This window comes from Lissotriton vulgaris, chromosome 5 (genome assembly GCF_964263255.1).
Source record: "Lissotriton vulgaris chromosome 5, aLisVul1.2, whole genome shotgun sequence".
NCBI lineage: Eukaryota > Metazoa > Chordata > Amphibia > Caudata > Salamandridae > Lissotriton > Lissotriton vulgaris.
This window is the reverse complement of record NC_141693.1, coordinates 38503825-38531534: the sequence shown is the minus strand read 5'-3', so window position 1 is coordinate 38531534 and position 27710 is coordinate 38503825. Positions and strand designations below refer to the sequence as shown.

Sequence of the window (27710 nt, the reverse complement as noted above, 5' to 3'; positions counted from 1 at the left end):
CAAGATGGAGAGAGGGGATACCGAGTCTATGAGGAAGAGAAGTGATGCGAGACCGAGAGCGGTGAAAGGATGGGAGAGAACAAACGGCAGTGCAGTTTCCAAGTCAGACTGATGTGCGTGAGATGCAGGAACATTTAGTGCTCAGGACCATTTTGTTTCTTCCAGAGGGCCTGCCTTTCCTGACAGGGACTGTACGAAGGGGAAACCAATCTAAAAGCAGCCCTGAGCATGAGGACTAAAGTATGGAGTGACGTACATCCGGACTGCCTAAATAGAATAAACCTTAAATGTGTATTACCTCCCTCCTTATAAAAAAAACAAATCTTTACAGCCCCTATACTGACAAGTGCTAAATAAATCATTGACACCTATACTGCTTGTAATATGATCTGTTCAATTAACCTTTTACGCACCTCCCAATGTCCTGCTGTATGCTGCAGGTGACCAGAAAGATATTGCATAATAAGCCTGATATTGCCATGTTTACGAGGGCATGTAAATGCTTATTATTAGATACATAGACGAGACATCCACACAGTGGAAGGGGGCCCATATAAACAGAAGACAGGATTGGAAGACGTCTTGGTGTACAGCTAGTAGCTGAAAACAGTTAGGCAATGGCAGATTTACACACTGCTCTTGCACTTTACAAAATGGGACTATGTTAATAACAAGGGAAAATGGTTACTCCTAAAGTGGCATGCTGAAAAGAATAGTTAATTGAGTCATGACATCATAAGAACTGTACATATGAGAACATTTTAAAGTTTTATGAGTATAGGCCTTTTTATGATACTCTAGTTAGTTATGCCTAGTTAAACCGATATGATATTTAAGAATTGTCTGATGAAAAGCATTAAAAAAAACAGTAGAGCAGATCTAGTGAGGTCAATACATCTCAATGGTGTTAAGACAGGAGATGAAAGTAATGTAACATTGGTACCCTATCACTCTTAGCATGAAATCAATCAAGAGAAGAGAGAATCTGTATTGTATTTCTTTAGCTCTCGCAATCCATTCTTTCATTACAGTACTCGTTTCAGCATCTGTTAATGTCTCTCTAGACGATATTCCAGAATCAGAGCATCTCGGAATAGAAGCATTTCAAAATTTGAGAGCTTTAGGCAAGAAGCCACTAAGTATCCAGATCATGATGCCACAAAAACTATTTCCAAGCATGAACTGGCATAAATGAACAACTGTGTACAGTGACAGTAAAATACCACTTGAAGAGATCCAATGCCTCAATATTAATAGAAAGAGTATCCCACTCACCTTTTTCTTTTTGGAGATTGTCTGCGTACACAAAAACAAATTAATAAGAGCTCACTAGAATTTGCTTTCACATATGATCTATTTATTATGGCTCAATTTATAAACTTACCTCTTGCTTTAATTAAATCACCTATCAGAGAAAATATAGAGCATGCTCAATTAATCTTGTTTTCGGGATGTGTAAAATATTTCATCATCACTTTATTCAATGTTTTTAACTATAAAAGTACATCAATATATACTAAATATATACAGAACATATGTAAAACTAGAGACAGACAAAGTAAATTCAGAACACTGTGCTATGTCATGTCATGACACAATTTCAAAAATTGATGGGAGTGTACCTTTAAATTGTAATAAATCAAAGTGTCAAAATCCCCATAAGAACCTGACAAGAAATACTTTATAATTAGTTACAATGGGCATTTGAAAAGAGATATAGTTAAAATACAACAAATAACGGACACCAAAGGTAAGCGTCATATAACAAACACATAGGTACTGGGAGCCTGAGACAAAGAGAGGGTATAATGCGGTAGCCAGTCTTGCCAATCACTCCAGCGCCCTGCACCTGATGAACCATCTCCAAGGAAGGTACTGTGCGGAGGAACCGTCTGGCAACCTCTCATTGGCGGCATCCAAATTGCTTATATGAAGGGATGATCCATGTTTTTCTTGGGCAGGTATAACCAGCACAGAAGAAAATAACGTGCTATAGTCATTCCTCTGACTGTTGGTAAACTGGACTTACAGTGCTTATTGGAGTCAAACGGTTCCACTTTACTAGTAAAGACATTAAAGATTAAGTGCCGTAGAGGAATTTAAGGTAAAGGTACTTTGCAGCTAATGGGTTAATAGAATGCAAGAAGGTCTCAAATTGAAAATCAAGTTTAAAATTGAAAAAAGAAAAGTAAGTGACCCTTCGGATGAATTCTGGAATTCAATGGAATATACATGGTCCCCGAATGCATCCTCAAGTTTAGTGTTGGATGAATAGGTCGTTGATGCTGAGAGGACCAATAGTCCCCTAAACTGACTTGTACTAACAAGTTTTGGATGTAAGATAACCACTTAATTTTACCCCAACTGTCCAGTGTTACTACGTCCTCCAAAGCGCCATGAAGGTCCTCCTGGTCTGCAGACTGTTTCAACCTTCTCTAATAAAGTAACAGCTTCGATTGGGCCTCACGTGTCATTGAATTGAGACCAATATCTCGTCTTAATAGTATAAGCGGAGTATTATTTGGGAAGTCAGTCAGTGCTCTCAAGAATGTATTCTGTGCCACTGCACTGCCCTCTGCTTTGGCTCTGTACACCTAAAGTGCAGGAGAAATATACTTATTCTGGGATATCCCATGATGTCTTACAATTGCAGCAGAGTACTGAGTTAAATTTAGCCTGCCCTTCTCAGCCTGGGGTGCCATGACATAGCTCTGGCTAACCTAACCCCCAGGGAGTCTAACTCACATACTCTATCCAGAGGTCACCCGCTCCAGCATTATTGAAAACCTAAATGTTTTGTGAGGGCTAAAGGCCATAAACGTTGTCATAAAATGGTTTTTTATAAGCCCCCTTTCAGAGTAAAAAAGTCTTCAAATTTATTTACCAAACATTGTAGTCCACTAGAGGTTTTTGAGATCAGAAGGGTGTCGTCTGCAAATAATAGGAGAGGGTTTTTGCGGCCACCAAGGTGAGGCGCATTATTTAATTTGCTTTTCCAGAAGATACATCTATTATTGCTCAATTTATAAACTCATCTCTTGCTTTAATTAAATCACCTATCAGAGAATCTACAGGGAAGACTAACTTAATCTTGCTTTGAGGATGTGCAATTTATTTTACATTGCCTACTGGGGAAACTAGACAGACAAAGAAAACTCAGAAAGAGTAGTATAATATATCTGGGATGATTTTCTAAATATTCTTATTACTGTTTTGCAAAACATCTGAAGATGTGATATCCATAAGATATTTCCGTTCATATAGGCATATATAGTTTATGTATTTCAAACTGACCTAACACATTTACAATTAATATACTTTTCTAGAGCCCTTCAATTATTGGCATGTTTTTTTGATGTATATGACATTAAGCTGCCTTCCACTATAATAGTTAGGGGGTCTAGTTTAGTAATTAATTCAATGTAGTTCATAAAAAAGTTTCAAAGATATGTAGCAAACAAAATGTTCAGATATGGTAAACCTAAAAATAAAGTTAAAAAACTGCTATCATTTGGAAATTCTTTCTTTAGATATACTATAATTTGGAAATTATTTCTTTAGATATTTCTGCTTAAATAATTAATGAATGATTTATGAATTCGGTCATTTATGAATATTTTCAATTGGAGTTGAAGAGTTAAATTGAGTAAAATTCATGTGTGTGTTTCTTGTTGTTTAGTGTTGCGGTGCAGAGTGGGACTTGCTGTGCTCACTGTGTAGGGGACTTATGGTTTTGTATAAAGGAAACACAGTTCAGATAATAGTTTGTGTAGAGCAAAATATAATTCTCAACTTCATTGAAAGCAAATTATGCAAGACAGGCACTAACGATCTACAGACAATTTGTTCAACAGATGTACTCTATCTTAACTAGATTTGGCCTTGTCCTCACCTTTGTTTCAATGCAATTTCACATACCTTTTTCCTTCTGGAGAGTGTCTGAAATAGGGAAAACAAATGTGTTACTTACCCAGATTTAATACTCCATTACTAAAAATGTACATGACAAACTTTCAAGAGTTGTTCAATAATATGGCAACTGTGGTCGGGTGAAATTCTTTAAATTCAAGCAATTCACAAAAACTACTGGTATGATGTTAAAAATGATGAGATTGAAAATGTCCCACCACAATGAGCATTCGACAGTCAGGATTGAACAGAACAAATGAATCTGCATTTGGAACATTATAAGATCTACAACCATGTGCACCATCTTAGCAGCTGTGTAAAGATTTTGTGCCTGTGCGCACATTCAGCTTACATGATGCCTTCATAATGTGAAGCATATAAGACATTTTTACATAAAGTCCCACATTACTACTTGAAACCATCCCTTCATCATATATCTGTCTCTGCCTCATTCTTCTATTTATTTCTTATATATGCCGAAGCCTTAGATAATGCTTATGTCCACTCACATCAGCAGCAATAAGGTATAACCTGTGGCCAATATTTCAAATCCTTCTCAATGAAGAAAAAGAAATGGATGCTGTTCAGCCACCTACCTTTGTACAAATCCTGCAGTAATAGACCACGGGCCAACACCATCCTGCTCCTGTGAGTGACCGACTTCCAGTTGGCAGTCCCGATCGGCTAATTACAATGCGACCGAACGCTGTTCCGTCACATACTCCCTTATCTCAATGGTGTAAACCGGCCGTAACACAAGCTCCCATTGAGAAAAGTGAGGTGTTGTTCATCCCTGTAACCTGTGGCAGGCACCTCAAGGTGCAGGTCATAACAGGGGCACCATAGGTGCCTCCTCGGACCCCCACCGAAGTCTGTACGTACAATGGGGCCCTGCTGGGTGCCTCCAAATACACTTTCCAACATGGTTTCCATGTTGGACAGGCCCGCATGGAAACCATGCCGGAAAATGAACTGTGGATTGTAATCCGAATGGCCGGTAGGCCCGCCCTTGAGGATTATGAGGACCAACAAGCCGGTTTACTTTTGGACCACCTAGGTTGTAATTAGGCGGTCGGAAAGTAAACCAAGGGCTGATTACAATGCAGCCCTGAAGGTTCTGACCGTTAGTCAGAGCCTTTACGGACTGCATCGTAATCCGCCCCCTAAAATGTTCTCAATCTTACAAGAACTGAAAAGAAATGTTAAAATTAAAGTCACAATAAAAATATAAATTCTCAGCTACAAGGTATCAGGCTAGGTAATAAACACAGCAGCATTATCCAATACCCAATGGAAGAAATCCAATTGAGGTTTCATCATCAAACACTTTATTTAATGTTTTCAACCATAAAAGTACATCAATATATACCAAATATATACAGTACATATGTAAAACTAGAGACAGACAATCTAAATTCAGAACACTGTGCTATGTCATGTCATGACAACATTTCAAAAATTGATGGGAGTGTACCTTTAAATTGTAATAAATCAAAGTGTCAAAATACCCATCAGAACTTGACAAGAAATACTTTATAATTAGTTACATTGGGCATTTGAAAAGAGATATAGTTCAAATACAACAATGCCGGAAACTGAACTGTGGATTGTAATCCGAATGGCCGGTAGGCCCGCCCTTGAGGATTATGAGGGGCAACAAGCCAGTTTACTTTCGGACCACCTAGGTTGTAATTAGGCGGTCGGAAAGTAAACCAAGGGGCTGATTACGATGCATCCCTGAAGGTTCTGACCGTCGGTCAGAGCCTTTACGGACTGCATCGTAAGCGGCCCCTAAAATGTTATCAATCTTACATGAACTGAAAAGAAATGTTAAAATTAAAGTCACAATAAAAATATAATTCCTCAGCTACTAGGTATCAGGCTAGCTAATGAACACAGCAGCATTATCCAATATCCAATGGAAGAAATCCAATTGAGGTTTCTGATTATGCTACCCTGAGATGGGGGAATGCCAAATCATTACAATATCTGACAGTTCAGGGACACAGTGTATTCCAACCCCTCCTCTTCAATAATGAATCTCACACTCAACACTACTAAGCAACAGGACATGTATTGAAAAATATGTATTTTAAACTTGTAACTCAGTACATAAAATCTGAATTTTAACAACACAGACTATAAAAATAAATGTAGTAAATATTGTCATGATGAGAGAAAATAGCAAGAAAAATTCTAACATCAATGTTAAGTCCTTATTGGACTAACTCCTTCGTGTTTTTTTGAGGTGATATGCTAAATTTGCTGGCGCATTAAATAGTGAGTCTCTCTTAGTTTCTAAGCGCCATGATCTGAGTTTCGGGAGAATACATTTCAGGTTAGTGAAAAATGCTATTATTCATCAAGTTGGGAGAGGAAATATTTGTTTCAGTGTAAGGCAAACACCATGTCATACATGAACGTGACACGCCGTAATTTCCAACTCGAAAGGATCACCTTTAATTACATTGTTAAACATCAAAACTGCATATTTTAACTTCATTTTGCCTGACACAGTGGTGCCACATAATTTCAAATTTGCGACACTAGATGGTGCCAGAGAGCTGAATCGTCAGTCAGTCAGTCATTCATTCACCAGAATCGCCGGAGCACCACCGAAGCTAGCCTCGGTGGAGATGCAGGTCGTGTGTGCCGGAAAAAGCCGCGAATAAGCCGTGAACCCCAGTGAGCCCGGCCCTCAGGCTCCTCAGGCTCCAAGCCTTGGAGGGCACTGGGCTTTGGTTATCGGCCACCGGCACCGGGAGAAGCCGCGAAAAAACGGGAGAAGCCGCGAAAAAACGGGAGAAGCCGCGAAAATCAAGAGAAGCCGGCACCGAAAGAAGAGGAGGAGAGTGGAAAACGGACTACGCTGCACTTACGCAGAGCTGCTGAAGGTCGAAGGGGCAAAATGCTGAATGAGTCAAGGGACACCTTGGGAAGCCGGAGAAAGCCGCGGCCGTTGCTGAGCTGAGCTGTGAGGTAGAGAGAAGGCTGCAGTTCTTCTACACTCATTGGCAGGCACCGGCACCCACCAGCGTCAGCTTCAGCTTTAGCGCGGAGGGATTTTCCGCACATCTCTGCATTTTCGGACCAAGCAGCAGCAGCACCATCTGCCGTCCGTCCTTAGCGCACCGGCTCCAGCGTCAGGATCGGATCATCGGATTTCCAACACATAGGAGGTGAGCGAGGCGAGGCTGTTGCAGGCTGTTGCAGGCTGCTGCAGAGGGCAGGACAAAGGATGTGAGCGTGGACGCCGATAGAGGCAGCCGCCAAGTAAGAGCCGGGGGTCTGACCCAGGCAGATCTGACTAGGTCCGATCTTGCCCGAAGGTCCCCCCCAGCGCTCCGCTCACTACCAGCTGTTTCTAAGGGTTTGCTTCCAGCCCCCCTCAGCCCCCCCCTCTAGCCACCCTCATAGCCCACTCACAGCTCTCTCACCGTTCCCCCACTGTACCTTCGGTACCCACTGTACCTCACTTCCCTGCCTGCTACCACAGGATCTCCAAATCGCCCTCCCTTCAAAAAAGAAAGCGGAGGGGGCACAGGATGAGGTCAGGGAGGCAAAGGGACAACACGGACAACACGGGCCATACAGCACCCCAGAAACTTACCAGAAAGCCCAGGCAGACAAAAAAGAAGCAAAAGAAGGACCTGATGGACACGAGTGACGCAAGCTGGGAGAGCAGGGGGGACAGGGAAGAGAATAAAGGAGAGGAAGTACCCTCTCAGTTGTCTCCTCTGCTCCCCGGACTCATCGGCCCAGGAGGCTCAGAGGTGCAAGGACACCGACATAGTCAAACTATTAGCAAACCGTCTGTCCAACCAAAAATCTACACAAAATTTGCATTCATCAAAGATCCCAGTACGCTCCTCTACCTGAACAACAATGTTAATAAAACCAATCTACCAAGCCCACTCAACCCAATCAAACCACACAGGGTGACCCCCACCGAGCATGGGCCAGAAAGCGCAGTATCAGAGGCGAGTTATATCCAGAACTCAAAAAAAGGGGCCTCTCCGGGATCTCTAGAACCAATCCATGGATTCCAGGAAAGTCAATCGGATCTAGGACTGGCACTAGAGAACAGAAGAAATCCCGAGAGGAGGAACCAAGAAGCCACCATAACGGAAGAAGCGCATATTAATCAAAAAAACGAAGACAAGGAAGGCCCAACGGTGGTCCCAATGGAGAACCCGACGAATTCGGTGACCCCGGGGGGGGACCGAATTGTAAACCAAGAAGCAATAGGAACCGGGGAGCGTCACAACACAAGCCACACAACCCTCCAAAGTCCAGCAAGAACAAGAGATAACCATAACAGGAAGGAGGGTGAGAAATGCGATCCACCAGCACTCCAGTTGAATTCCCAGGAACCAAAGGGAATTTGCGAGGATAGTGGCGGCCCAGACACAACGGCAGACACAATGGCAGACCAAGCAAAAAAAAGGGAAAGGACAAATAAAGCCCAAACAATAAAAGCACAATTGGGACAAACAGAATCATCACCACCCAAGTACATGCGGAAACTGGCCACGGGGCCACAAGCGAACATAGCCCCTGGCGACAAGCATGGCCCAAGAACAGCAGACATTGACGACGTTGCTGACAAGGCCTGGCAAGTAAAGGATAAAACTACTCAGGAGCAACGGGATTATGATCACACCCCCCCCACCACATCACTGACCTGGAACAACTTGAAGAAATCAACCCAAAAAAGGCGGGGGGAGATCCAGCATCAAAACTCCCAGGCATAAAAACTTGGTCTCAACTAGACACGTCCTCACCGCATAGAACAGGACTCATAGTGCCCATGCCGCTCGACCTGAACACCTCGTACCTCACGCCGGAAGAGTGGGAAGACCTGGTAGCATCATATCCAGTGGAACCAGAGCAGGGAAAGCAAAGAAACGGCTCAAGCGATAGGCCGGAAAAAGAAAAATCTAAGAAGAATGCAGACATCTGGGCATCCCTCCTGCAGACAATGCAATCCTCAGTAAACGCCATCCAGTACCAATCCGACAAGATGGATCTGCAACTTTCTGTCCTTAACACTCTGGCCACATACGTGGCAAACATTGACGGCAAGCTAGCAGACCTGAATGACCTGATAAAAAGGGCGCAAGCAGAGACACAGCTGATAGCATCTAACTGCCCTTGCATCACCATAGTGGACAAACTAGCAACACTTCCAACAGCACTGGGAAACCTTCTATCTGATTTCAGGACAGTAGTTAAAAATAGCCATCCCCTCAAGCAACTTGAGGTTAAGCAATTAAACACAACTACCGGGCAAGACGATCCACAAACAATACAGCAAGAGCCCCCAAAGACGCCTACCAACTCACACCCGACAATGGACAAAATAATTCAAATGAAGGCACTGATCACCAGTAGTCATCAAGCTGATCGAGAGCAAAACTCTGCAGCATCCATACCAGACTTAGACAAAAGTAACCCAAATGGGGGAGCAATCTCCCACCAACCATCGCAAGGAAAAGTGGGAAGAAAACAGAAAAGGAAGGGAAGAAACCAAAGGAAATTGACAGGGTGCCTAGCCTGGGGCAAGGCCTGCAACAGTGATCAAACAGCAACCAACACCTCACAAGCAAGTGCAACAAGGGAGAGGGAAGAAATAAATACCATGACCACCAACAGTGAAAACACCGGCCCAGTGGATAAATCTGGATGCGGCCCAGCCCTACCCAGTGGTTCAACCACTTGCCCAGCACCCAAAACCCAGAAAGACATGTTAAGCACACTAAAAGGGGGAAAAAACATAGGGCCCGCGGAGAACGACAAGGGGCATAACTCACAAATAACCTCAGACTCACCTGACAGAGATACACAAGAAAGAACAAAACAGAGTACGTCACATCTCACCAAAAATTGCCCTGAAAACCGGGATGAAATGCAAATCCCAGGAAGCCCCAAGTTGATCATAACAACAAGGCTAAATCTCTCAGGCCGGAACTGTCGAGAAAGCACCGAAAAAATTGACCAACCCAAAAAAACTGTACCAAGGATAACCCCTAGTCAAGGGGAAACCAAACCTGCTGACAAAGAAAACACTAAGTCAAGAGAGAGTGGGCCAGAAGGCTCAACAACGACCGTAATATTCCATCCTGAATACCACTCTAGAGGTTCAATGGACTTTTTAAACAGGGGAAACATCTTGCGGCTATTAAATACAGTAGAGAGCCTCAAAACTATCACATCGGCAGACCTGGAATCCGTCGAATTTATTGAATCTCGGAGCCACCCCGGGGTAGAGTCGACAAAAACCATATGGACCACAGGAGAATTTCCGGAGAGAATATTAAAAGAAAAGGAAAGATTTGACTCTTGGGGGATAGAACTACAAACTCTCTTGCCCACAAGATACCCGGAGCCCCTCTTACATGAAAGTCTCCTAAAGAAGCCCAAGGAGACGACTCTTAAAAGAACTGTCTTAAGAGGAGCCCGAAGTAAAACGCCCGAGAGACAATCGCACTTGAGTCTGGAAGAAACAAGATCACTGACTAATGACAAGATGGCTTCCCCCAACTGGAGCTGGCTCGCAAAGTCCCTAAATGCGAAAGAGACAAGCCAATGACAAACAAAACCAAAAAGAGTCAACAAACCTAACACCTTAAGTATATGTTCATGGAACATCAATGGCACCGGCGATAAGGTTTCAGACATTGACCTATGCAACCACCTGACAAAATTTGACATCATCGCCTTACAAGAAACTTGAACTGAATCACCTCCAATTCTGTCAGGGTATACACTGAACTTTCTACCGCCTACCCAGAGCTCGCTTTTCGGCCACAAGAAAGGAGGCCTTGCCACTTATAGTGCATTAACAGCGATACTAAAAGCAGAACAGCTAGACTACAACTTACCTGCCCCAAATGCAATGCTAGCTCTACGACTATCACCTCGTGTGCAAAATCCAACTGAGGATATAATCTTCATAAACCTCTACCTGCACCCCAGGGAGAAAAAGAAGGGAGTGCGACAATTGAAGGAAGAACTTGTGAAACTGGTGAAGGCCGAGCACACGAATAACATCATTATCTCAGGGGATTTCAATCTAAATCTGCTGAGCGAAGCAGCCACGGGCACCAAATACGACGAGGACCCATTTGCCTGGGAACTCAATCGCCAAGACCGTACCTCGGGGGGCAGAAGCACAAAAACCACAAGGACCCTGCTGGCTACATTAGAGGAGCTAGGACTTAGAGCACTTAACAGTAGATTTCCAGGGGATCAACCGCAGTCAGCAACTTTCCACAGTACCCAGGCAAGCTCCACCATTGACTTTACTTTTGTATCCCGTAGTCTATACCAAAGGGTTGTAGACTTTAGAATCGGTCTCACTGATTGCAGCGATCACCTGCCTCAGGAAACAGTAATGAATACATCAGCGACACTAAAGCCTCCCAGTTCAAATAACGTAGGCACAGACTTTACATCAAATGAAAGACGGGTACAATGCAAAGTCTCCAACCCAGAAAAACTACTAGAGCAAGCGATACGCACACTCAATGAAGCTCAATGCACCACGCATAACCCGATAACAAGCTGGGAAGCAATTGTAAAACGGATGAGAGACAACGCGCAGAGAAAAGACCCTGTAACACGAACAAGAAATAGTTGCAACACGAAACAGAAAAGATGCAATTACTTCCGAAAAAACAGAAGGCTAAAAATACTGAAGACAGCGATTAACCGGACTCTACGAAGAGCAAAAACAGATCCGTCCCTCCTCCAAGAGCTTAGACAGTTAAAAGGAGAGTGTAAGAAATTAATATGGCAGCAAAAAAGGGAAGAAGAAGAGGCATTCTGGGGAAAACTCCTACATGACGCCAAAACAAATCGCAGCGCTCAGTTCTGGCAAAAGATCAATGCTCAGACCAATGGGAAAAACCGAGGGATTGATTCTCAGGTGACAGAAGACGACTGGATAATCCACTTCAGCACTCACTTCAGTGAGACTAAAGAACGGGGGAAAGAAATAGGTACCGATAATGGAAAGAAGGATGAACATCTGCCCCCACATCAAGAATACCTGAGAACGAATGAGGCTGTAATAATCACGACGGAACAAATAATTAAAAGGATCACAAAAGGTAGAAGAGATGGAGCCCCCGGCCCAAATGGAATACCACCAATAGTATTTAAGCAGGACCCAAAATACTGGGCAACTAACCTCAAACCAATGTTCGAAAAAATCTGGCAATCATCTACAATCCCACAATCATGGAGGGGGGCAATAATATCCCCAATCTACAAAAGAGGAGATAGAAAAGATCCAAAAAGTTACCGGTTAATAGCCCTTCTAGACAATGAGGCAAAGTACTACGCAGGCCTCCTACTTCAGGAACTAATTCTATGGGCAGAAGCAACCTCAACAATCCCGTTTAATCAAACCGGCTTCAGGAAAAACATGGGGACATCTACCAACATCCTAGCCTTGTCACTACTGATCGACTCAGCCCAAGAGGAAAACTATCCCTTGTACCTCTGCTTCATAGACTATAGTGCTGCATTCGACCGGGTAGACAGAAATCTTTTGTGGAAAAAATTGAAAAGAATGAACATCCCAGATGATCTACTGAACCAACTAATTCTCCTACACAGCGACACGTGCGTCCAGGTCGAACTAGGCCCTGGAGAGTACCTAACTAAGAAAATTCAAACCCACACAGGAGTAAAACAAGGCTGTGTGTTAGCGCCAACCCTATTTAACCTCTTTATGGCCGACCTTTGTACAAAACTTAACGCTAACAATTCGCACGCTCCAAAATTAGGGGGCAAACAGCTTTCCTGCCTATTCTACGCCGACGACCTGGTGCTGATCAGTCGGACCCAGATTGGGCTACAGCGGCTCCTCAACATCACTGCGGAATACTCTAAAGCTAATAAACTCTGCATCAACTACAGTAAAACAAAAATCATGCCCCTTAATTACCGCAAGCAAAAACTACCATTCAGATGGTACTTGGACTTGAACAAATTGGAAATCACAAACAAATATTGCTACCTGGGAGTGACAATAGACGAAAGGGGTAGCTTCAAACCACAACTGGAGGAGATCAAGAGGAGAGGCCTAATGATAGCAGTATCACTTAGGAACCTCAAAAACAAAATCGTTGGCCCAAACCTTGCTCCGCTCCTACAAGTGATTCAAGCCAAGCTGATTCCATCAATCACATATGGAAGTGAAGCAATGAGAGGGAGGGATACGGGAACCCTGAACAGAGTAGTTTCAAAAGCAATGCGGATCATGTTCAGTCTTCCGAAATACACTTCACCGGCTCAGATCCGCCTAGAATTTGGGTTGACCAAAGAAGAACTTGCACGAAAGGGAACTTACCTTAAGACCTGGCACAAGATAAGCAGAGGAGAAGAAAATACCCTTAACGCTCTCCTCTGGAAAGATCTGCAAAGCAAAAATGACTGTCCTGCAAGACATTTCCTGGAGGATGCCATCAATCATCTCGGGGCAAGGCAGCTATGGGACCTTCAAGGGAGCCCGTCAGGTTTCAAAAAAACTATTAATAAAATAGTCAAGAAAGAATCCCTCTTGCAAGACAAAGCCTCATTAGCCAAGAGAGCACATGGCTGGCTGACGGTGCAAACATACAACAAACTTAATCCTCAGGCGTACCTAGTGAACAGTTTCTCCAAAACAACAAAAGAATCCTTTTTAAAACTACGACTAGGAGTGTTACCAGCAGCGGGCCACACGGCCCCATGGCTGCGACCATCAAAACCAGCAAAATGCCGCCTGTGCGGAATGCATGAGGAAAATATCACACATCTCATAACCATCTGCAAAGAGCTGCAGCAAGACCGGAAGAACCTATTGAGACCCTTGTTTATAAACAAAGGAATCAGGTCTTGCAGAGAAGCAGTCCTGAGCTGTTTTAGAGGAGACAACGTGCAAATGGCCTGCCGACTGGTAAAATACCTACGATTGGCAGACACCAGGCTTAAAATGACGAGAGCACAAGCGGACATTGAAATCGCCTATATAACATCATCCGCCTCCAGTCCTCAGACCGGGTAAGAGACCCATATTGACCAAGAACATTAAAAGTACCTTCCCCATGAAGCACAAACACTCTGGGAGAAGCCGGTCAGAAGGGGAGCGGAGGATATAGAAAAACCCACTTGTCGAAAGCATGCGCTCGGACATACACACAATTTTTTATCTAAAACAGAATTTACCTGTATATATTGCTGGATGATCATTGTCCCATTTTTAATGGTATTAGACCGACCTTTTTAACTGTTTTCCTTTAACTGATCATTTTCTTTTATTACTAATAGCTATTTTGTAATGGTTTTTATTAACTGTACAATATAGCATTTACCTTACATAATTTCAAATGTAACATAGCATCCCTCCTAAACATGGAGTAAGGTCAGCTATCAACAACGGCTCCACAGAAATGTAAAACAGGCATTTTACTTGTAACTCCACATACACATTACCTTTTAATTTTATATCACCATTATTCATCTTAATACGCCCCATTAATTGGATTTACAAGATTTCTTAATGTCGGAGGCCATCTGTGAGCCAGATTGGCCAAGTAGGGAATTCTACCGCCCCTACTAAACACTGTAATGAACATATACTCACAAACCTGATTAAAGAGTAAGGTAACTGCAAGATAGGCCATGCTAAATAAGATTCGTGCTTGTTTTGCTTTAACATTAAACAACAAGCATTGGAAATGCAGTAGGTCTCACATTTGTTGGAGTTGGAGCTGTTGGCAATGAAAATTGAATTTTCTTTTACTATATGCACACAAAGAAAGTGTTTGAATATTCCTTTGACACTGTTGATATATACTGAATACTTCAAATTTGTTGAATGGGTCCAGTTTTTTTACCTTTATTGATTTACTCTGTTGATAAATGATTGTGCAAGGATGTATGACATAACAACGCATACTTTTACAACACATGCTTTTACAACGCAAGTTTTACAACGCAAACCTTTACAACGCATAGCGCTTAGGGGTGCTGGATAGTGAATAGTTTAATTTACTATTCCAACTCCAGTCCCCGTGGACACTAGGGAAGGTGTTGGATAGTAAATTAAATCTATTCCCTATCCTAGAGCGCCCCCCAGCGCAATGCGTTGTAATGGTTTTCGTTGTAAAACCTGCGTTGTAATAGCACTGCGTGGTAAAAGTTGCGTTGTAAAGGATGTTTCCCATTGTGCAATAATGCTAACATAATTGATTGTTCGACTCTGAGCTCTACTCTTTATATGACAACGGGGGAAGACCATGGTCTGATCGCAACTGTGGTTTAAAACCAGGAATCTCCATTGACAGGCCTGAGAAGTGACTATAATGTTGGCGTGCTGGTGCAGAGGGGCACTGTGGGAGGTTGCGAACCCAATCTCAGCATAGTAGCTACTGCAAAGCCTCTCAAGGCATACACTAACTGCAGCCTGTGCATTGCTGCTGGCATGCACAGGTGTGTTTTGCACAAGAGATCAAGTACACATGAGTAATGACAGTGGACCTGATTATTTGATCTTGTGTTGGAAAGAATAATGTTAGCCTGCAGGCAATGAAGCTGCGGCAAGGGGAAAAAGTCAGCCTATAAGTATTGTATGCTGAGCTCTGGGTCCCTACCCTGAATAAAGAATCTCTAAATAAATACACTGACACCTTGAGTGTGGCTGTGCATCCCATAAGTGCTACAACAAGAAAGGGAGTATTTGCCAGTATGCCATCTTTCAGACCGACATCACAGTGCATCTGAATAGCCCATCAACGAACGAATGGTAATGACGTGTGTGCCAAAAGCCTACAGAAGAGATTACAACAGGTTTTATAGACAGCGCAAGCGCTGTTGAGGCTCGACCTACAAATATATATAGCATGAGAGCTCAGAGGAAGCAGCTCTGATATGGCCGCAATTCACCTCTTGAATCTCGGTGTAAAATAATATTAGAGCAAGAGAAAAACATGATTAGCTCACACCCTTTTCTTTGAATGAAATTCAGCATTCAGAGTGACTTACCCTTTCTTAATGATGAAGCCTCCATTTTACAAATAGTTCGGCAGTGAGCGGTATAAATTCACCTTGCTCTACACAAGTGCTGTAAATTCACACATAGAATGTTCTGCGCCTAAAGTGAGAGACACCCATAAGCCCTAGATTATATTTTTCCATTTTGCATATGCTACGCATTGTTACCCTAATCATGTCAGTGTTTTGATTATGAAACTACATAAATTAAGAGAACTTAGTAAAGTGCAGCAAAATAAAACAAAAACCAACGTGAGCGACTGTCAGCGATATATTGAATATTATCACTCTGCTGAACACTGTAAAATGTGTCAGATCGCTGTTTTTTGCCAGTTCTTTCTGCCTTTGAAATATATCCTATTCTGCTTGTAGAGGCTGTCTAAAGTTGTCTTCCGGAAGATGCAGGTCATGTTGAGTTGCCTTCCCTCCCATTGGCCACGCTCTGACAGCATCTGAGCTCCTCTAAGACTCCCAGTCCCAGGGCTTGGTGGAAAGGGGGTGTCTAACATCCCCCTCCCACCGCAGCTTTCTGCACTGGTGTTCCCTAGATGCTTCAAAGAAAGCTTTCTCATTCAGTAAATTATCAGCAAAGCTTCTCTGACCCGAAAGAAAAGGCAATGTTATCTGCTTCCCCGGAGGAGCTGATCCTTTTGTAAGAGTGACCTTACATGGTCTTCTTGAATAAGGTTGAGCTGTGTTTTCTTGTGCTCTGCTGGGGCCATGGGAGCTGCCTCTCGGGCAGCCACAAAATGCCCGCCTGGCATCGAGCAGCAGAAATGGCATTTTTTAATGATGTTGTTTTAAGGGGATTCCATTATGTACTGAAAAGATACTTAAATTCTGCAACTTATCTGCAGGGCACCTCTGTCGAGAATGTAAAATGTATCTCGTCACTGCAGGAAATTGAGGGAGAGGATGTTTCTCTTTCTGTTGCCTTATGTTTACAAATCCCCTTTTTTGAGTTTTTTGACACAAATGGGGAATACAGTAAGTGTGTGGGAGAGAGCTGACTGACACGCAGCCCACGACATGTGGTCGGCAGAACATGGGAATAAATAAATAAAACAAATACATTCACAGAAAATAAGAAAGGACACACTGGGATGAGAGCAGATGTGTCTCATGTCTCATTAAGAGATCAATAACAGCGCCACATTTATTGTCGTGTCCGCCTTTGAAAAAGGCATGCAGTAAAGTGTGTGTGCAGGCCTGTCTAAATACCGGTGACGACTCCTAGAGGTGGAAAGGGACCACCACAAAGACATCATCCGAGCATCGCAGGGACCCCATGGAGAGGGTAGCTGGGACTGAGACTGGGTCAGAGAGAGGCCTCGCAGGGACCTCATGGAGAGGGTGGCTGGGACTGAGACTGGGTCAGAGAGAGGCCTCGCAGGGACGCCATGGAGAGGGTGGCTGGGACTGAGACTGGGTCAGAGAGAGGCGTGTGGCAATGCAGCATCTAGCCGGCCAAAGCATCAGTTCCTGGTACCGTGGGGTGTTTCCAGCTCTGCCCAGAATCGTGTAGGAGCCAACAAATGACTACGGAATGACGCGCCAGAGCTTAACATCAAAAAACGAAACAAACAAAGGACTACAAAATGATGCACACGGATGCCGAGCTGCCGAAATGAACGTGAACAGCACACCTGAGATGGAATGGCCGACAAGGAGGAACCATTCTCCCGAAGTGATGGTTCACCTGGAAGAACAATGAGTGAAATCGCCTGGGCGTCAACCAGACACCCAAAGGAGGGACAAGTACAACAAATGCACCTATAAGAAGGCAGTATTTCTGAATGGCCCAGCATTGAGCAAATGGAAATACTGGGTGTGCCAAAAACCTACAGAAGAGATTACAACAGGTCTTTCAGACATCGCAAGTGCTGTATTAGATTCCACTGAAAATAGCTCATGGTTTTTAAACAAAGAAACTCTAGAGGGCTTCTTCCTACAAATGTCTAGGGGTTTGGATGGCTGTAAGAGGTCAATCCACAGCTCATGTGAAAGGTCAAAAGAGCACCGCCCACAATCAGATTTTTGCTTTTCAAAGTTTATTACAGACTAGCAGCCCGCCCCAGCGTTGCCCGGGGCAGAAGGGGGCTGGGGGCAGCATTTCAGGCTTGCGGCCCCTCCCGCCCCGGCCCCCTCCCGCCCAGAACACTTAAATTTTTCACTTTGACTGCACTATAAAGAAAGCTGAAAACATGACACTTTTGTAATCCCAAACAATAAATCGATCTCCTATTCTGTCACCCTTTAAAAGAGCGCCATACCGCCGTGGCGTGGCTCAGTGTTCCTCTCTCGGCTATACCACCGTTAGCCTAGTGAACTTATCAGTTATTTCCCACTGTTCAATGTCTTCCTCGGCTGTCGCTTTCTCACCAGTGCAGTACGTCTCTCAGTTGTGCCTCGTTCAATCCTTTCATTCCTGACCCGACCCGACCCTCCCCTCTAGTGGCCCCATCCCAGTAGCACTTACTTCGGTCGGTAGATTCTTCACTATCAGGGGGGACATGATGCTCTTTACAGGAATCTTGACTTCTTCCACTACTGTTACAATTCTCTCACGTTGGGTATGGGCGCTGCCATCTTTGTTTCCTTCCTCGCCGCTCGTCACCGCTCCTCCCCGCCTGTCGTCATCACGCACGTTGCTGTCATTGCTACGTCGCGGCAGGCGCTACGTCGCGGCCAGCGCTTCTTTCAGGGGACTACTTTGTTTTTAAAGTTACATTTTTAAATTTACGTTTTATTTTTATTTTATCTAGCCTATGTCCATTTACACACCCTGACAATTTCAAGGATGTATTGGGTGTGTGGATTGGCGCTGTGGTTCCCGAGTTTACCTGGCCAAAAGGTTTGTGTTCTCTCTTTATAATAGTAGTATAGATAGCGATATTTATCGCTAAGCATGGTTAGAGACAATTTTTTTATCGCTAAGCATCGCCTATTTTTATCGCTTAGGAACCTTGCTATTATCAAGGTTTATCTCCTAAGCGATAAAAATCGGCCGAAATGCATGAATATCGCTGAAAAGTCAGCGATATTCATGCATTATCGAGCTAATGCTCTTAGCCATGTTATCCACCTCCCATTGGATAACATGGCTAAGAACTGCTCCTGGGCAGGTGTTAGCTTTTGGAGATATTCGCGCTTAGCGCGAAAATCTCCAAAAGTTGATAATAGGACAAAGTGATGTTAGCGACTGTTTCCAGTCGCTAACATCTTGGCACGCCCACTTTGCATGTCATTAGTGATAAATATCACTGACATGCAAAGCGGGGCCCAAGATGGTCGCTATCTCCTATTAGCTGTCGCTAACTGGTGTTAGCGACAGCTTGGTAATAGGGAGATAATTTTATCTCCGCTTTCTTGGCTTTTAAAGCCAAAAAGCGGAGATAAACCCCCTTGTACATATGCCCCACAGTTCTCTCTTTATAATAGTAGTATAGATAGATATACGCACGCACGAATATGTATGCATGTATGTATGTAAGAACACATTTGCAAGGCTGCACATAAACCGGGACAGGCCAGGCCAGACCAGACATAGAAGTAAGACTAAAAAACTTTAGTTCTACTTTTATTTCTAGCCTGTCCCGGTTTTTGATTTTCAAAATCTGGTCACCCTAATTGTAATCGTAGCTAGATAATGTACTGTGTTTTTATGCATATAATGAAATTAGTGTGCAGTTTGGATGTAGTTCCCAATATTACCCCTGAGATGGCAATATGGGACCATAAATAATTGCTCACTTTTAAGTCGCCATGCAAACTTGTGCTGTCGTTACAATGTTCTGTCCTTTTCCCTTTATTACCAAAAGCCAGTTTTACAACGTGCTTCAAACATCACCTGCTTTTAAAGGCATGCGGCTGTTAGCTTTCCTCACATGCCGCAGGGTCAACAAGGGAGGGATTTAGAAATGCACTCCGAGTGGAGCCATCATTCGAAGCAGAGTAAATGTTTATACCAGACGAGGTTAATGCAAATGTGGCAGAAACTTCCGTCGGATGCATGCATTAGACACCATTAAGTAGGCAATGCATAGAGAAGATGTGAAGGCATGCATGCTGATAGGGGAGGTAAGCATACAATTTAAGAAGAAATGTATGGAAGGTGGGAAGTGGTTTATGTGAGTCAGAAAAAGATGTGTGTATCAGGGACGAGGTTTATGGACAATGAGAAGTCCTTTCGGCTAGGAACACATTCATGCAAGATGTTTATGTAAACCTTGATCTACGTAGAAGGAATGAAATAAGAGATGATCTATGCACAAGGAAGGGACTGACATCGCAAGCCGGCGGAACTACAAAAATGGCCGCTGTGATGTCATTTTGTAGTCCCGCGGGCCGTTTTTTCACCGATGGTCAGTGTTGCCAGTAAAATACAAACAAACAGACTCTCGCTAGTAAGAGCGGTAGTTTCCTTGCAGGCATCAGCCAATACCTTATAAAAACGGGGCAGATATAAAAAGAAGAAAAAGTAGTCCCCTTTGCTGAAACAATACTAAAACGCCCAGGTTCTTTCCCGATGTCATCACGCAGACGTAGCGGCCGGCGCTACTTGCAAGGGACTACTTTATTTTTATTCCTAATTTTTTAAACAACGTATATTTTTTATTTTTATATAGCCTATGTCCTTCTGCTTGCCCTGAGGTTTTCAAAGATGTCTTGGGTGTTAGGATTGGTGGTGTACTTTTCGAGTTTACCTGGCTCAAAGGACACAGTTCTCTCTTTATAATAGTAGTATAGATTCTGAACTCTCCAAACATAACTGCTCCGACAATGATAGTTGATTATGACTTGATGCCATCATTGACTTTCACGGAGATCACATTGAAAAAATAGATTTGACTACTGGCTAGTTAACCCTTTCCATGCTCATGACGAGCCCAGCACTCCATCAATTTGGCCATGTGCACTACAGCAAGAATTTTCTTTATGAGAGTAAAGTGGGCTTCGACTGAGGAACACAAATGTACATTTTAAGCTATAGGAGTTGTCTGTCCGACATTGTAAACTACATATGTGTAGCCTGAGGGACTAGGAACAATTATAATATCTAGGTTTCTTTTTATATTCCTAGCCAGTATGATTATAATACCTAGCTTTCTTTTTATATCCATAGCCTGTATGATTACAATACCTAGGTTTCTTTTTATATCCCTATCCTGTATGATTATAATACCTAGGTTTGTTTTTATATCCCTAGCCTGTATGATTATAATACCTAGGTTTCTTTTTATATCCCTAGCTTGTCTATCTATACTACTATTATAAAGAGAGAACTGTGTCCTTTGAGCCAGGTAAACTCGAAAAGTACACCACCAATCCTAACACCCAAGACATCTTTGAAAACCTCAGGGCAAGCAGAAGGACATAGGCTATATAAAAATAAAAAATATACGTTGTTTAAAAAATTAGGAATAAAAATAAAGTAGTCCCTTGCAAGTAGCGCCGGCCGCTACGTCTGCGTGATGACATCGGGAAAGAACCTGGGCGTTTTAGTATTGTTTCAGCAAAGGGGACTACTTTTTCTTCTTTTTATATCTGCCCCGTTTTTATAAGGTATTGGCTGATGCCTGCAAGGAAACTACCGCTCTTACTAGCGAGAGTCTGTTTGTTTGTATTTTACTGGCAACACTGACCATCGGTGAAAAAACGGCCTGCGGGACTACAAAATGACATCACAGCGGCCATTTTTGTAGTTCCGCCGGCTTGCGATGTCAGTCCCTTCCTTGTGCATAGATCATCTCTTATTTCATTCCTCCTACGTAGATCAAGGTTTACATAAACATCTTGCATGAATGTGTTCCTAGCCGAAAGGACTTCTCATTGTCCATAAACCTCGTCCCTGATACACACATCTTTTTCTGACTCACATAAACCACTTCCCACCTTCCATACATTTCTTCTTAAATTGTATGCTTACCTCCCCTATCAGCATGCATGCCTTCACATCTTCTCTATGCATTGCCTACTTAATGGTGTCTAATGCATGCATCCGACGGAAGTTTCTGCCACATTTGCATTAACCTCGTCTGGTATAAACATTTACTCTGCTTCGAATGATGGCTCCACTCGGAGTGCATTTCTAAATCCCTCCCTTGTTGACCCTGCGGCATGTGAGGAAAGCTAACAGCCGCAGGCCTTTAAAAGCAGGTGATGTTTGAAGCACGTTGTAAAACTGGCTTTTGGTAATAAAGGGAAAAGGACAGAACATTGTAACGACAGCACAAGTTTGCATGGCGACTTAAAAGTGAGCAATTATTTATGGTCCCATATTGCCATCTCGTGGGTACTATTGGGAACTACATCCAAACTGCACACTAATTTCATTATATGCATAAAAACACAGTACATTATCTAGCTACGATTACAATTAGGGTGACCAGATTTTGAAAATCAAAAACCGGGACAGGCTAGAAATAAAAGTAGAACTAAAGTTTTTTAGTCTTACTTCTATGTCTGGTCTGGCCTGGCCTGTCCCGGTTTATGTGCAGCCTTGCAAATGTGTTCTTACATACATACATGCATACATATTCGTGCGTGCGTATATCTATCTATACTACTATTATAAAGAGAGAACTGTGGGGCATATGTACAAGGGGGTTTATCTCCGCTTTTTGGCTTTAAAAGCCAAGAAAGCGGAGATAAAATTATCTCCCTATTACCAAGCTGTCGCTAACACCAGTTAGCGACAGCTAATAGGAGATAGCGACCATCTTGGGCCCCGCTTTGCATGTCAGTGATATTTATCACTAATGACATGCAAAGTGGGCGTGCCAAGATGTTAGCGACTGGAAACAGTCGCTAACATCACTTTGTCCTATTATCAACTTTTGGAGATTTTCGCGCTAAGCGCGAATATCTCCAAAAGCTAACACCTGCCCAGGAGCAGTTCTTAGCCATGTTATCCAATGGGAGGTGGATAACATGGCTAAGAGCATTAGCTCGATAATGCATGAATATCGCTGACTTTTCAGCGATATTCATGCATTTCGGCCGATTTTTATCGCTTAGGAGATAAACCTTGATAATAGCAAGGTTCCTAAGCGATAAAAATAGGCGATGCTTAGCGATAAAAAAATTGTCTCTAACCATGCTTAGCGATAAATATCGCTATCTATACTACTATTATAAAGAGAGAACACAAACCTTTTGGCCAGGTAAACTCGGGAACCACAGCGCCAATCCACACACCCAATACATCCTTGAAATTGTCAGGGTGTGTAAATGGACATAGGCTAGATAAAATAAAAATAAAACGTAAATTTAAAAATGTAACTTTAAAAACAAAGTAGTCCCCTGAAAGAAGCGCTGGCCGCGACGTAGCGCCTGCCGCGACGTAGCAATGACAGCAACGTGCGTGATGACGACAGGCGGGGAGGAGCGGTGACGAGCGGCGAGGAAGGAAACAAAGATGGCAGCGCCCATACCCAACGTGAGAGAATTGTAACAGTAGTGGAAGAAGTCAAGATTCCTGTAAAGAGCATCATGTCCCCCCTGATAGTGAAGAATCTACCGACCGAAGTAAGTGCTACTGGGATGGGGCCACTAGAGGGGAGGGTCGGGTCGGGTCAGGAATGAAAGGATTGAATGAGGCACAACTGAGAGACGTACTGCACTGGTGAGAAAGCGACAGCCGAGGAAGACATTGAACAGTGGGAAATAACTGATAAGTTCACTAGGCTAACGGTGGTATAGCCGAGAGAGGAACACTGAGCCACGCCACGGCGGTATGGTGCTCTTTTAAAGGGTGACAGAATAGGAGATCGATTTATTGTTTGGGATTACAAAAGTGTCACGTTTTCAGCTTTCTTTATAGTGCAGTCAAAGTGAAAAATTTAAGTGTTCTGGGCGGGAGGGGGCCGGGGCGGGAGGGGCCGCAAGCCTGAAATGCTGCCCCCAGCCCCCTTCTGCCCCGGGCAACGCTGGGGCGGGCTGCTAGTTCTACTATTATAAAGAGAGAACTTGCACCTTTGAGCCAGGTAAACTCGGGAACCACAGCGCCAATGTACACACCCGATACACCGTTGAAATCGGCAGGGTGTGTAGATGGTCATAGGCTTTAAAATTTAAAAAAATAAACGTTATATAAAAAGTTACATTTTTACAAAAAGTAGTTCCCCCAAAGTAGCGCCGGCCGCGACATGCGTCGTCACGTCAGGAGCAGGGGAGGAGCAGCGTCCCAGGAGCGGCGGACATGGCGCGCAGGGAAGGAGCGGTGAAGTGAGGCCAGCGGCGGAGCGGAGAGGCGGACATGGCGCGGGGAGGAGCGGCGGCGGACAGGTGGTGAGTGGCAGAGCGGCGGAGCGGAGAAATATGGACTGGCGGTGTGAGCAGCAGAGGCAAGGTAAGAATCCGGGACAGCCAGGGTCGGGGCGGCCGGGGGCACGGGCTGCTGGGGAATGTCAGGGCAGGCGGGGGTAGGGGAAGCCAGCATTTCAGGCTTGCGTGCTCTCCCGACCCAGCCCCCGCCCGCCACAACATTGTCCGGGACACAGACAATGTCGTGGCGGGCGTGGGCCTGGGCGGGAGAGCACGCAAATCTGAAATGCAGCCCTCAGCCCCCTTCTACCCCAGGCATCGGTGGGGCGGGCTGCTAGTATATGTATAAAAACGAATGTATGTCTGTCTGTCTGACTGTTTGTCCTTTATGCATTACTACACCATTCATCCGATCGCCATGAAACTTTGGGAAGTTGTTGAGTACACTCCCACGAAGGTTTCTGGCATAAAAAAATAAAATAAATTGGTGTGCCTATCATTCTTCTCCGAAACATCAATCCACCACGACTATGCAACGGTACAAGACTTTCGGTGAAAAAGATGATTAACAATGTCATCGAACCAACAATTTTGAATGGGAAATTCAAGGACGAAGATGTACTGTTGCCACGTATTCCAATGATCCCAACAGATATGCCTTTTGAATTCAAACGTTTACAGTTTCCGGTGCGACTCGCTTTTGCAATGACCATCACCAAAGCACAAGGACGATCTCTGCAAGTGTGTGGACTAGATTTGGAGAATTTGTGCTTCTCACATGGACATCTGTATGTGGCCAGCTCACGCGTCGTAAAACCTTCTGATTTACTCGCGTACGCACCAGACGGAAAAACTAAAAATATCGTGTATCCACAAGCACTCGAATAAATAAACAGAATTCAAACAACACTTTGAAATGTTTTCCACATTATCTATACTACTATTATAAAGAGAGAACTGTGTCCTTTGAGCCAGGTAAACTCGAAAAGTACACCACCAATCCTAACACCCAAGACATCTTTGAAAACCTCAGGGCAAGCAGAAGGACATAGGCTATATAAAAATAAAAAATATACGTTGTTTAAAAAATTAGGAATAAAAATAAAGTAGTCCCTTGCAAGTAGCGCCGGCCGCTACGTCTGCGTGATGACATCGGGAAAGAACCTGGGCGTTTTAGTATTGTTTCAGCAAAGGGGACTACTTTTTCTTTGTTTTATATCTGCCCCGTTTTTATAAGGTATTGGCTGATGCCTGCAAGGAAACTATCGCTCTTACTAGCGAGAGTCTGTTTGTTCGTATTTTACTGGCAACACTGACCATCGGTGAAAAAACGGCCCGCGGGACTACAAAATGACATCACAGCGGCCATTTTTGTAGTTCCGCCGGCTTGCAATGTCAGTCCCTTCCTTGTGCATAGATCATCTCTTATTTCATTCCTCCTACGTAGATCAAGGTTTACATAAACATCTTGCATGAATGTGTTCCTAGCCGAAAGGACTTCTCATTGTCCATAAACCTCGTCCCTGATACACACATCTTTTTCTGACTCACATAAACCACTTCCCACCTTCCATACATTTCTTCTGAAATTGTATGCTTACCTCCCCTATCAGCATGCATGCCTTCACATCTTCTCTATGCATTGCCTACTTAATGGTGTCTAATGCATGCATCCGACGGAAGTTTCTGCCACATTTACATTAACCTCGTCTGGTATAAACATTTACTCTGCTTCGAATGATGGCTCCACTCAGAGTGCATTTCTAAATCCCTCCCTTGTTGACCCTGCGGCATGTGAGGAAAGCTAACAGCCGCAGGCCTTTAAAAGCAGGTGATGTTTGAAGCACGTTGTAAAACTGGCTTTTGGTAATAAAGGGAAAAGGACAGAACATTGTAACAACAGCACAAGTTTGCATGGCGACTTAAAAGTGAGCAATTATTTATGGTCCAATATTGCCATCTCATGGGTAATATTGCGAACTACATCCAAACTGCACACTAATTTCATTATATGCATAAAAACACAGTACATTATCTAGCTACGATTACAATTAGGGTGACCAGATTTTGAAAATCAAAAACCGGGACAGGCTAGAAATAAAAGTAGAACTAAAGTTTTTTAGTCTTACTTCTATGTCTGGTCTGGCCTGGCCTGTCCCGGTTTATGTGCAGCCTTGCAAATGTGTTCTTACATACATACATGCATACATATTCGTGCGTGCGTATATCTATCTATACTACTATTATAAAGAGAGAACTGTGGGGCATATGTACAAGGGGGTTTATCTCCGCTTTTTGGCTTTAAAAGCCAAGAAAGCGGAGATAAAATGAGATAAAATTATCTCCCTATTACCAAGCTGTCGCTAACACTTAGCGACAGCTAATAGGAGATAGCGACCATCTTGGGCCCCGCTTTTCATGTCAGTGATATTTATCACTAATGACATGCAAAGTGGGTGTGCCAAGATGTTAGCGACTGGAAACAGCCGCTAACATCGCTTTGTCCTATTATCAACTTTTGGAGATTTTCGCGCTAAGCGCGAATATCTCCAAAAGCTAACACCTGCCCAGGAGCAGTTCTCAGTTATGTTATCCAATGGGAGGTGGATAACATGGCTAAGAGCATTAGCTCGATAATGCATGAATATCGCTGACTTTTCAGCGATATTCATGCATTTCGGCCGATTTTTATCGCTTAGGAGATAAACCTTGATAATAGCAAGGTTCCTAAGCGATAAAAATAGGCGATGCTTAGCGATAAAAAAATTGTCTCTAACCATGCTTAGCGATAAATATCGCTATCTATGCTACTATTATAAAGAGAGAACACAAACCTTTTGGCCAGGTAAACTCGGGAACCACAGCGCCAATCCACACACCCAATACATCCTTGAAATTGTCAGGGTGTGTAAATGGACATAGGCTAGATAAAATAAAAATAAAACGTAAATTTAAAAATGTAACTTTAAAAACAAAGTAGTCCCCTGAAAGAAGCGCTGGCCGCGACGTAGCGCCTGACGCGACGTAGCAATGACAGCAACGTGCGTGATGACGACAGGCGGGGAGGAGCGGTGACGAGCGGCGAGGAAGGAAACAAAGATGGCAGCGCCCATACCCAACGTGAGAGAATTGTAACAGTAGTGGAAGAAGGCAAGATTCCTGTAAAGAGCATCATGTCCCCCCTGATAGTGAAGAATCTACCGACCGAAGTAAGTGCTACTGGGATGGGGCCACTAGAGGGGAGGGTCGGGTCGGGTCAGGAATGAAAGGACTGAACGAGGCACAACTGAGAGACGTACTGCACTGGTGAGAAAGCGACAGCTGAGGAAGACATTGAACAGTGGGAAATAACTGATAAGTTCACTAGGCTAACGGTGGTATAGCCGAGAGAGGAACACTGAGCCACGCCACGGCGGTATGGTGCTCTTTTAAAGGGTGACAGAATAGGAGATCGATTTATTGTTTGGGATTACAAAAGTGTCACGTTT

The 27710-nt window shown here is 43.7% G+C and overlaps 1 protein-coding gene across 10 annotated transcripts in view; it reads right to left on the bottom strand.

Annotated features, from left to right (window-relative positions):
• The window catches only part of LOC147710070 (butyrophilin subfamily 3 member A3-like), a 662391-nt gene that overhangs the window by 507639 nt on the left and 127042 nt on the right, over positions 1-27710 (bottom strand). For 4 of the 10 annotated variants that reach the window (XM_086920768.1, XM_086920770.1, XM_086920763.1 and 1 more), the window contains exon 5: positions 3919-3939. The exons of 3 other annotated variants lie outside the window; for them this stretch is intronic. In XM_086920768.1, the coding sequence (XP_086776894.1) occupies positions 3919-3939 (21 nt within the window). Of the gene's footprint in view, positions 1-1275; positions 1299-1384; positions 1406-3037; positions 3057-3918; positions 3940-27710 lie in introns of all 10 variants that reach the window. 3 more of the 10 variants (XM_086920761.1, XM_086920762.1, XM_086920765.1) reach the window with 3 other exon arrangements.